At 47.3% G+C, this 12373-nt stretch overlaps 1 protein-coding gene across 1 annotated transcript in view; it reads left to right on the top strand.

The window, feature by feature from the left end:
• Positions 1–12373, top strand: part of LOC138278806 (glutathione synthetase-like) — a 184578-nt gene that overhangs the window by 155151 nt on the left and 17054 nt on the right. Inside the window, exon 11 of the mRNA XM_069219322.1 lies at positions 11300–11489. Coding sequence (XP_069075423.1) covers positions 11300–11489 — 190 coding nt within the window. The remainder of the gene's footprint in view (positions 1–11299; positions 11490–12373) is intronic.

Below are 12373 nucleotides of genomic sequence, written 5' to 3'. Positions count from 1 at the left end.
GAAAATGCCTTTGAGGATTGTTTTTGTGCAGAAAGGTGTCCCTCCCTGCACATAAACAATCCTGCTTACAACTCAGGCACCCTTGCACCATACCCAATATCTGGGAACGGGATGCAGGATCGCTGGCAGGTGTGGTGGGAGGTACCATAGAATTGAAACCAGGGCTGGCTTTCCTGGGTGTATGGCACCCTCAGATATCACCAAAAATCTGAAAATACTGGTAAAACTGGGCTTCCTAGTGGCTAAAATAGATATTGCCCAGAAGTGTGGAAGTGAGTTGACCCCATCTTTCCGGCAGTGGGAGGGAAGGATGAATCGATGCACAATAATGGAACATGAGGTCTAACAGGCAGGGGCTGCAAAAATAAAATTTGCAAAGATTTGGGGCATGTGGGACTTGTGGGCATAGATCTGGTCATTTAGGGATTGTAGCATGAATGGGTGGGTGAAGTGAGGTTGGAAGATGTGGTTAATGTCGGAATTGACGTACAACGTACAAGGGACGTCCTGTGATTGCATCAGTGCAACATTTACTTCCTGTTACTCCTTATAATAAATGCAAATAAAAATATATCTAAAAAAGAGTGATGTCAAGAAACAAGCAAAGCAAACCTAGGCATATCTGGCATATCTGGATTAAGAAAGTCTTGGCGTTCCTTAGTGTGGGAGGCTGGCTCCTTAGAAACATTTTGGGCTCCTGAACTATATATATTTTATGTGACTGACGAAGGTCAAAAACCTAATGAAAGGTTTGTGAGTACAAGCAGCTGTAAAGTTACCACAACATAAATTCAACCAACAGTATAGATAGGAAATATAGGAAGTGCCAAAACAAATCATTTCAACTCTAGGTAACGAAATATATAAAACAATTGACTGGGAAATGAACATTGATGTGTGACCTAATGCCACCAGATAGGTAAGAGCCACTGCCAGTGAATTTATTTTATTATTTTTCACATTTTTAAGAAATTGTTAGTGTTTTCCATGGAGTTTTAGCTGTCTGTGTCAGACAGAGCTTATGTGAGGAGAAAACGTTAATTCTAGCTCTAGCACTAAATTTAATGTTGTGTGCAAATGCTATTTACACACAATTTTGGATTCTATATTGTGTGAAATGTACACTCAATCCCTGGTCCATACAACTTCTGCTTAGTGTTACCTGAAACAAATTGCACCAGAAACACAGGCCACATAGGAATAAAAGTACAGTTTCAATATGGAAAATGCTCTGGTTAAAATCACAGCAGAGTAGTTCTGGTATTTCTGGTGGGCTATTTTTCTGTACGCCACAATTTTGGGAAAATCTTCTGAGTGGACAATGACAACTTTTTCCAATCCTGATTACGTACAGGCTCACCCATGAGATTCAGGTGAGTGTGCAGTGATGTAAGGATTGAATTTTGCAGGTCAAACCTCTCGTGCAAATTAGGATGTGTATTCCAATATGGGAAGGCGTTAAAGCTTGCATGCATGGGAATGCTAATAATTGTAATAATATGGAAATGTGTTCTGAACTTTGTAAGTGTTAGAAATGGGGTCTTTGGTTGACAGTCAGGTTACCCCCTGTTCAAGCAAGGACACTCACTCTAGTCAGGATAAAAGAGAATCACCCTCAGCTAACCCCTGCTTACCCCCTTGGTAGCTTGGCAGAGCAGTAGGCTTAACTTCAGAGCGCTAGGTGTAAAGTATTTGTACCACCACACACAGTAACTTAATGAAAACACTACAAAATGACACAACACTGGTTTAGAAAAATAGGAAATATTTATCTAAACAAAACAAGACCAAAACGACAAAACTCCGACATACACAAGTCAAGTTATTATTTTTTTAAGATTAAACTCAAAAATAGCGCTTAGAAACAAAAATGCTTCGATGAGGTGTTAACACAGCGTCGTGACGGAGTCGTTCCCAACAAGCCAACACCAGCGGCGCCGGACACGGAGTCGTGTAGACCCCCAAGAACAGTACCTTTGGTGAAGAGTGAAAACAAGCCGATGCGCGAAGTCGGGGATCGCGGCATCTGTGCGAAACGTTGAATCCGTGCACTTCGAGCGGCGTCGGTCACGACGTGGTGCGGCGACTTCCACGGAGTCGCGGACTTCAGCGGAGCTTCTGCAGCGTCGGGCCTGCGAAGAGCGTCGCGTTACAGCGAAGGTCACGGCATCAGGTGCAGGCGGCGTTACCGGATTCAGCAGCGGCGTCGGTCCGAAGTCGTCCGAAGTCGATTTCCTTGCATTCCACCAGCTTTACTTTCAAGGGCCCAGGGACTGGATAGGGCACCACTTGTCGGGGCAGGAGTCTCTCCGGAGACTCCAGGTGATGGCAGAGAGAAGTCTTTGCTGTCCCTGAGACTTCAAACAACAGGAGGCAAGCTCTAACTCAAGCCCTTGGAGATTTCTTCACAAGATGGAAGGCACACAAAGTCCAGTCTTTGAACTCTTACTCTGGCAGAAGCAGCACTGCAGGAAAGCTCCACAAAGCACAGTCACAGGCAGGGCAGCACTTCTTCCTCAGCTATCAGCTCTTCTCCAGGCAGAGGTTCCTCTTGGTTCCAGAAGTGTTTCTAAAGTCTGTAGATTTGGGTGCCCTTCTTATACCCATTTTAGTCTTTGAAGTCACCTTTCTTCAAAGGGAACTCACACCTACTTGTGAAATCCTGCCTTGCCCAGGCAAGGCATCAGACACACAGCAGGGGGTTGGAGCCGGCATTGTCAGAGGCAGGCACAGTCCTTTCAGGTGAGAGTGACCACTCCACCCCTCCCTCCAAGCAGAGATGGCTAATCAGGAAATGCAGGTTACACCCCAGCCCCCTTTGTGTCACTGTCTAGTGCGAGGTGAAAAACAACCCAACTGTCAAACTGACCCAGACAGGGAATCCACAAACAAGGCAGTCACAGAATGGTTTAAGCAAGAAAATGCTCACTTTCTAAAAGTGGCATTTTCAAACGCACAATCTTAAAATCAACTTTACTAAAATATGTATTTTTAAATTGTGAGTTCAGGGACCCCAAACTCCACATGTCCATCTACTATCTAGGGAAATCTACACTTTAATCATAATTAAAGGTAGCCCCCATGTTATCCTATGAGAGAGACAGGCCTTGCAACAGTGAAAAACGAAGTTGGCAGTATTTCACTGTCAGGACATATAAATCACATTACTATATGTCCTACCTTATCCATACACTGCACGCTGTCCTTGGGGCTACCTAGGGCCTACCTTAGGGGTGCCTTACATGTAAGAAAAGGGAAGGTTTAGGCCTGGCAAGTGGGTACACTTGCCAAGTCGAATTTATAGTGTAAAAATACACACACAGACACTGCAGTGGCAGGTCTGAGACATGATTACAGAGCTACGTATGTGGGTGGCACAACCAGTGCTGCAGGCCCACTAGTAGCATTTGATTTACAGGCCCTGGCACCTCTAGTGCACCTTACTAGGGACTTACTAGTAAATCAAATAGGCCAATCATAGATAAACCAATTACATACAATTTATACAGAGAGCATATGCACTTTAGCACTGGTTAGCAGTGGGAAAGTGCTCAGAGTTCAAAAGCCAACAGCGACAGGTCAGAAAAAAATAGGAGGCAGGAGGCAAAAAGATTCAGGATGACCCTGCATAAGCAAAAGTCCAACACGACCCCTACCAGCCTAAAGCCAGGGGAGAACAATCAATACCTTGATGTACTTCCCTGATTGGGGCGATAGAACAAGGACCCAGGCCCACAACAGCAGGGGCATGTTCCAGTTCTACGCCTTCCTGACTCCCGTTGGATCCCTCTGTCCATACTCTCAGGGCCCACTAAGCTAACCCATGGGGAACCCTTCTCCACATCTGCAGACACCATCTGTGCAGCGCCTAACTTTACTTTGCTCACAGATGTATTGCAATGAGCAGATAGTACCACCAGGGCCAACACAGTGGTGTTGCCCACTCCACCACTGGCGTGTGAATCTCGTCCTCCCCCCCCCCCCCCCCAGGGGCAGCTCTGTCCACCAGGACAGCAAGCCACAGTGACCCCTGACAACTGTCAGGGATGAGAGCCTGACCTCAGGCCTCTCCAACCACTGTGACTGTGGAGAGTGAGGGGCGGTAGTCCCAGGTGCCTGACACCCTTTGACCACTCTACCTTCCACCAGGTCAGAGAAGATAACCTGACCCTGGTCCTCCCCTCTGGGGCTCTGTACCCTTCCTCCAGGAGCGGCACCCCCAGAGTAAAAAATTGTCAGGGTGCTTGTAGAAGCAGTCCTGCACAATTCTTCCACCAGTGCAGGGATGTTAACCTGCAACTGATCCTCCAACCTGGGGTCTGTACCTTCAGGTTGGACCAGGGCCAGGGGTGAGGCTTCCCTCCCCCTGCCCTCTCTTCCGGGGTCCTGAACCACCCAACTAGGAGTGGCCCCCCCAGAAGACAACATGGTAGGGGCACTGTTAGCAGTAGCCCCTTCCTCCAGGTCAGGGGGGACACCCTGAACCTGGCCTTCCAATCCAGGGTCTGTACCCTTAGATTGCTCTAGGGTGAGTCTTTCTCTCCCCTTCCCCTACTCTCAGGGTTCTGCACCCACCCCTCAGGGAGAGTACCCCTTGAAATCACACCAGGGGGGTGATTGGGCAAACCGCCCACCCCTTCAGGTCAGGGTTTACCCCCTGCACCTGATCCTCCAGTCCAGGGTCTGTACCCACAGACTGGACCACTGCCTGGCAACCCAGGACTTCCTGGGGGGCATACCTACCCCCCACCAGGTTTAAGTTTACCCTCTGAACCTGGTCACCCAACCCAGAGTCACCACCCTGCGGTTGAACCACTGCCTGGCGCACCTGGACTTCCTTGGGAGCACACTTACCCCCATCAGGTCAGAGTTTACCCCCTGAACCTGATCATTCAACCCGGAGTCACCACCCTGCGGTTGAACCATTGCCTGGCACACCAGGACTTCCAGGGGGGCACACTTACCTCCCTCAAGGGACACACTGTCCCGAAGGGCCACACAAGAGTCTGGCTGGCGCAGGTCTCCTGACCTCTGCCCATCTGACAGAGTCTGGATTCCCCCCAACCCAGAAATGGTCTCACCAAGGTCATTCATGGGGGGCTCTGCTCTCAGAGCTGACCCCTGACCGTCCAGGTTCTCCACTGGGGTCCGCAACCCCCTCTCAACCCTCTGCCTGGACTTCTGCACCCCCTCACTAGGAGTGGTACTGCCAGACATCTGAACTGGTGGGACGCTGGCTACAGCCGCCCCCCCAAGTTTTCTTGACACTGTGGGGTCTCCCTCAACAGATGGCCCTATGGTACAGGCTAGGCTCACCTCCTGGTGTTCCCTCATGGAACCCTCAAGGACCTGGGACTGGTTCTTGGGCTCCTCGGGTCTCAACCCATTCCCATTCCCTCTCCTCTGAGACTGGACATGGGGTCCCTCACCCATCCCACTACACTGGGAACTACCTGGAACACTACAATCCTTCCCTAACTCACCTGGTTGGGAACTACCTAGACCACTCCTCTCAGGAGCACCCCCAAATGCCTCTTCAGACTCTGGTACTCACCCAGAAGTCTGCCTCCATTGTAAGCTCCCTGGGGTCAGAGAACTCACATTCCACCTGGTGTTGGCATAGCTCTGGAAAATAAGGAGTAGATATATGCTCTCCAGCAATTACATCACTCAGCCCCTTACATGAATTAACCAAAGTACCCTTCACCCAACCATCCATTGACTCTGCTTTGAAAAAGCACCCCACATCACCCTCCTGAGACTGGTGAGACAGTACCTGACTGTCCCTGACACTCAACCCACACTCTTCTGGGATGTCTTCACACTCCATAACCAGGACTTCTACTTGGGGGGAACCCCTATCCCTGTCACTCTCACCTAGAGTCAGTAGAGTGTCCCTCCCACCAGTAGGAATATGACTCCCCATGCCAGTTTCCCAATCCACCTCAGGGATCCTGTGCATCACTGGAGCTACCTCATACCCCTGAACCTCCTGGTGTGTGTTAACTCCCTCCTTCAAGTAGGCCACCACATCTCTGGGCATGTGCACTTCTTCAGCAGCACTGGATATAAAATTGTTGCTGCCACCATTCCAGCTGGATTCAGCCCTCATGACTTCCAGCTCCTTCATTTTGAGCTCATAAGCCCAAATCCTCTTTTTGATCTCTAAGTCCCTCCTCCTTTCTTCCAACTCCTTCTCCCTTTGCATCCACAACTCCTTGAACCGGCGAGCCCTCTCTGCCTGTCTGTCCTGTAACTCTTCAGGAGTCAGACCCTTGGATGACACCCTGCTACCCCTCCTGGGGACCCTCCCCCCAGGCGTAACAGGTACCTCCACTACACCACTGTGTATCCTCTGCACTTCCCCACCCACATTCTCCTCCTCTGTGTGCCCTCCAGCGTTCTTGATTATCACCCAGGCCCTCTGTGCCTTTTGCAGCTCCCCCTCCCTGGTGGAGCTCTCAGTGGGACAGTCAAGATCTTTAAGGAACTGTTTCAATTGAGCAACTGAGTACTCCTTCAGTTTCTATATTTCAAACACAGCTCTAGCTGTTGCATCTCCCGATTGAGACATGGTGGTCACAAGTGCAAAGTTCCAAAGGCAGAAAATAAGTTCCCAATGAAGTAAAAAGAATCCGTCAAGGGATCAGCAAAATCATGGAAGTAGAACAAAAAGGAGTCCTTAAGAGAAAAAGCAACAGATCACCAAACAAGTAGTATGTGGTCACGTAGTGGTCTGAACTCAAACAGTAGTGTACACTTAATCACTGTATGTCAAGTACAAATACAAGTCCAAATCCCAAGCGCTGATCACCAATGTTAGAAATGGGGTCTTTGGATGACAGTCAGGTTACCCCCTGTTCAAGCAAGGACCCTCACTCTAGTCAGGGTAAAAGAGATTCACCCTCAGCTAACCCCTGCTTACCCCCTTGGTAGCTTGGCAGAGCAGTAGGCTTAACTTCAGAGCGCTATGTGTAAAGTATTTGTACCACCACACACAGTAACTTAATGAAAACACTACAAAATGACACAACACCGGTTTAGAACAATAGGAAATATTTATCTAAACAAAACAAGACCAAAACGACAAAACTCCGACATACACAAGTCAAGTTATGAATTTTTTAAGATTAAACTCAAAAATAGCGCTTAGAAACAAAAATGCTTCGATGAGGTGTTAACACAGCGTCGTGACGGAGTCGTTCCCAACAAGCCAACACCAGCGGCGCCGGACACGGAGTCGTGTAGACCCCCAAGTACAGTACCTTTGGTGAAGAGTGAAAACAAGCCGATGCACGAAGTCGGGGATCGCGGCGTCTGTGCGAAACGTTGAATCCGTGCACTTCGAGTGGCGTCGGTCACGACGTGGTGCGGCGACTTACACGGAGTCGCGAACTTCAGCAGAGCTTCTGCGATGTCGGGCCTGCGAAGAGCGTCGCGTTACAGCGAAGGTCACGGCGTCGGGTGCAGGCGGCGTTACCGGATTCAGCAGCGGCGTCGGTCCGAAGTCGTCCGAAGTCGATTTCCTTGGATTCCACCAGCTTTACTTTCAAGGGCCCAGGGACTGGATAGGGTATCACTTGTCGGGGCAGGAGTCTCTCCAGAGACTCCAGGTGCTGGCAGAGAGAAGTCTTTGCTGTCCCTGAGACTTCAAACAACAGGAGGCAAGCTCTAACTCAAGCCCTTGGAGATATCTTCACAAGATGGAAGGCACAAAAAGTCCAGTCTTTGCACTCTTACTCTGACAGAAGCAGCACTGCAGGAAAGCGCCACAAAGCACAGTCACAGTCATAATTGAGCCGGCAGCAATGCTGTAGTGCCTAAGGTGCACCAGCACAAGTTGTGGGGTTTGGCAGACGCCAAACCTCCATAATGTTACCTGGCTCTTCGGTGCAGTTGCACCGCAATGGCCAGCAGTGAGCACCTCCAATCTGGTGGCTGGCCTCAGCCTGCTGGCCGAATTTCAAGACTGCAGACCCCTAGGCTTTCCGTGGCGATCACCTCGCCACGAAAACTCTGTCAGAAACGAACCCAGCGACATGAATCCTCATTCCTGTTGCCGGCTCACGTCCACACATGTGCAGACACCTCTCCACCCGTCCACACACTTAGAAACACCCCCACCCCGTCACTCCTGCATCCGTTCTCATACACACCCCTCGGCATATGCAACATTCATACAGACTCCGCCACTCACTCGCATACATGCAGACACACACCCCTACTCACTCGCATACATTCACATAGACACCCCCACTAACTTGCATACATTTACACAGACACCCCCACTCACTCACATACATGCAGACACCCCCCCATTCATGCACACATACACGTATACACCCATTCACATTCAATCACAAACACGCACTTATACACCCCCATTCGCACACATACACGCACACACCACACACATGCACCCAACACTCCCCAACCCCCCTTGAACGAGGCAGTCATCTGGGAGGGGATGGGTCCTGGTGGTCTTGCATCGCCAGAACCACCACACCAGCAAGTCTCGGCCAAGCTGTATTACAATTCGTAATACGGCTGGCGAAGTCTTTCTGACGTGGCGGTGCTGGTGATGCAACTACCTCTTCGGCAGAAGTCCTCCAATGACTCCTAATATGGTGGTCAGCAGACCGTTAGCACTGGTGGTCTGTTGGCTGCAGCGGCTTCGATGGGCTTTTAAAAAGACCACCAAAGTCAACATGAGGGTCTATATGTGATGTTGAATATGTACATAGTATATGTGCTGAGTTTACATTCGGTGAACCCCATCTGCTAATACATTTTGTTCTACTATATGACTATGTGCACATGTTGCATAGGTGTGCACATAGACATATCACATCTGTCTGTCATAAATCAGGATGTCACAATCTATTCTGAGTGATTCAAATATGCACCGGAATGGCCTGTGTTTGCTATGGGCACCACCACCCTGTTTATTAGGTGCCTGTGCAGTGTAACATATGCAGGCATTTTCAAAGTGGGGGACACTCACCTGTCACTGTGGCTTCAGAAGCAAAGGTTCAGTGTTGCTGACTGATGCAACTGCATCAGGTTAGAATGTGATCTCAATGAGCATTTCTGTGGAGGTGAGGGGCTGATTTGTGCTTGATGTGCCACCTATTCCTGAAGTTTCCCATCTCATACCTACTAAGGGGCATACATAGTGCAAGAGTGACATAACTCTTAAGTTAGATTTATAAAGTCAGGCAAGGCCACCATGCTTGGCCTTGCTTGGCTTACTAATTCTAGAGTAACGCATGCAACATTGTGTTACTCTACCCTGGGAAGGCATTCTCTGGGTGGTGGTGGTCTCACATATCCACCCATGGATGTTGGTTAGTTCCCAGATGTACCATTGGCCAAGCTCTAACTCAAGCCCTTGGAGATTTCTTCACAAGATGGAAGGCACACAAAGTCCAGTCTTTGCACTTTTACTCTGGCAGAAGCAGCACTGCAGGAAAGCTCCACAAAGCACAGTCACAGGCAGGGCAGCACTTCTTCCTCAGATATCAGCTCTTCTCCAGGCAGAGGTTCCTCTTGGTTCCAGAAGTGTTTCTAAAGTCTGTAGATTTGGGTGCCCTTCTTATACCCATTTTAGTCTTTGACGTCACCTTTCTTCAAAAGGGACTCACACCTACTTGTGAAATCCTGCCTTGCCCAGACAAGGCATCAGACACAAAGCAGGGTGTTGGAGCCGGCATTGTCAGAGGCAGGCGCAGTCCTTTCAGGCGAGAGTGACCACTCCACCCCTCCCTCCTAGCAGAGATGGCTAATCAGGAAATGCAGGTTACACCACAGCCCCCTTTGTGTCACTGTCTAGTGCGAGGTGAAAAACAACCCAACTGTCAAACTGACCCAGACAGGGAATCCACAAACAAGGCAGAGTCACAGAATGGTTTAAGCAAGAAAATGTTCACTTTCTAAAAGTGGCATTTTCAAACGCACAATCTTAAAATCAACTTTACTAAAAGATGTATTTTTAAATTGTGAGTTCAGGGACCCCAAACTCCACATGTCCATCTAATATCTAGGGGAATCTACACTTTAATCATAATTAAAGGTAGCCCCCATGTTATCCTATGAGAGAGACAGACCTTGCAACAGTGAAAAACGAAGTTGGCAGTATTTCACTGTCAGGACATATAAACCACATTACTATATGTCCTACCTTATCCATACACTGCACCCTGCCCTTGGGGCTACCTAGGGCCTACCTTAGGGGTGCCTTACATGTAAGAAAAGGGAAGGTTTAGGCCTGGCAAGTCGGTACACTTGCCAAGTCGAATTTACAGTGTAAAAATACACACACAGACACTGCAGTGGCAGGTCTGAGACATGATTACAGAGCTACTTATGTGGGTGGCACAACCAGTGCTGCAGGCCCACTAGTAGCATTTGATTTACAGGCCCTGGCACCTCTAGTGCACCTTACTAGGGACTTACTAGTAAATCAAATAGGCCAATCATGGATAAACCAATTACATACAATTTACACAGAGAGCATATGCAGTTTAGCACTGGTTAGCAGTGGGAAAGTGCACAGAGTTCAAAAGCCAACAGCAACAGGTCAGAAAAGAAAGGAGGCAGGAGGAAAAATAATGGGGGATGACCCTGCATAAGCAAAAGCACAACAGTAAGCAATTCAGCAACATCCTATTTCCTGTTTGGAACTGGTAAGGCTGCTTGAACATGAGACAGGATGATCTTTTTGACATTCTGGAGTGGCTGGAAAATTTAATTTCTTTCCCCAGGCTTCTGCCTTGCTTCCTCTTCAACAGCTTGTGCTTGATTCAACTAGCATACTAGTTCAGAGCATTTTGTCTGCATCCTACACCTCTCTTGTATAAACCCAAAGCCTCACCTACCTTAAAGTTACCGCTACAATACAGTGTGAACTTGATTCAGAAAAAACACAACAAAATGAGTATTACCCTGAGTGTGGTCATTAGTCACAAGCAGCTACCTATTCATGTTGTCCCCTTACCTCATTTAGGAGGACATGGGGGAACCTTGAAAAGAAAGTCTCAAAAATGGTGAATTTTACAGCACAGTTTAAATATGAATTTGGAAACAAACAACAGTCATGAAATGGAAAATTAGACCCAGGTCCCAGTGTACTTTGACATCCTTTCAGGTTCAAGCAAGACAGTGGCTTCTCCCGGGTGTAAGAGAGTCACAGTTCATGATAAAATACACCAGTATTAAACCGGGAGTTCTAATTTAAGAAAGTTGACTTTTAACATTTTAGTGTAATAAATATTAGTTAATTGTTTTTGCTTTGATCAAGGAAACAATATATATGGGGATAAAATCAAGCAAGTTTTGGAAAACATTAAGGAACCTGTTGAGTGGAGGTCCTACACATTAATGGACAAACTTACACCATATCCCACAAGGAACTACCTGCTGAAGGCTGGAGGTGACTTAAAGATAAGGGAGTGCATCACTGAGCTGGGAATTTATGGAGTCTATGTCAGGTGAGAAGCATGTTGTTGCCTGTATTGTTTCTAGCCTTGCAATGAAATCCACAATCTGCATCCATTTAGAAAAATCGAATGGACCATTGAGCTATCGTGTATCCTTTTTTTGAACTGACCTAGACACCTTTTTAGTTACCACCCGGCATCATATAATTAGACAAATGCTTAAATAAAAATACATATCTAAAAAGAGAGTGGTTTACGGTCAGCCCTCTTTATCAATTGGTCTGTTCATTTGTCATTCACACTTTGCTTTTGCCTACCAAAGCAATCATCAAGGGTTAGTGGCTAACTCACTTCATTGATTGGTGAGTGACACCATTTAATATGAACATATGTGCAAATCTGCCTAAAAAGAAGTGCAATTCAATACTATAGCTTGTGGACAAAACTTCACTATGTTAATGTATTTTTCTTTACATTCTTTTTCCTTTTTATTTTTTCTTATCTGTGTGTGTTTAAACTACATCTTTAGTAGTAAAATGTCAATAGTGCCTTTTCTTTGGGACACTCAGAATCACATTTTCATGTGATGTGAACTAAATCTAAAAATGAGATCTACACTGATTCTAAGCACATCTGCCTGCTGTGAAACACCTGAACATTTCTATTTAAGCTACATGTGATGATTTCTTTTTCTAAATCAGAATTTGTATTGCAAACATTTAGCTAGCATGTTTAGATGGTGTCATGCTTTGATTTTTGTTTACTTCTTTTTAAGTCAAGTCTAAAGATAGCTTCAGCTGTCTTCTCAGCCTCATTTTTTCAAAAAAATCATTCTACGAGTACATTCATGTAGAGGGGCTTTTAGTAAACCCTCTTTGTACACTGTGCAGCTCAGATGGTACTCCTTTCATTCACCACAGGACACAGTGCAGGCC

Source organism: Pleurodeles waltl, chromosome 2_2 (genome assembly GCF_031143425.1).
Source record: "Pleurodeles waltl isolate 20211129_DDA chromosome 2_2, aPleWal1.hap1.20221129, whole genome shotgun sequence".
NCBI classification, from domain to species: domain Eukaryota; kingdom Metazoa; phylum Chordata; class Amphibia; order Caudata; family Salamandridae; genus Pleurodeles; species Pleurodeles waltl.
The sequence above is the reverse complement of the archived record's forward strand: the minus strand, read 5'-3'. Positions and strand labels throughout refer to the sequence as shown.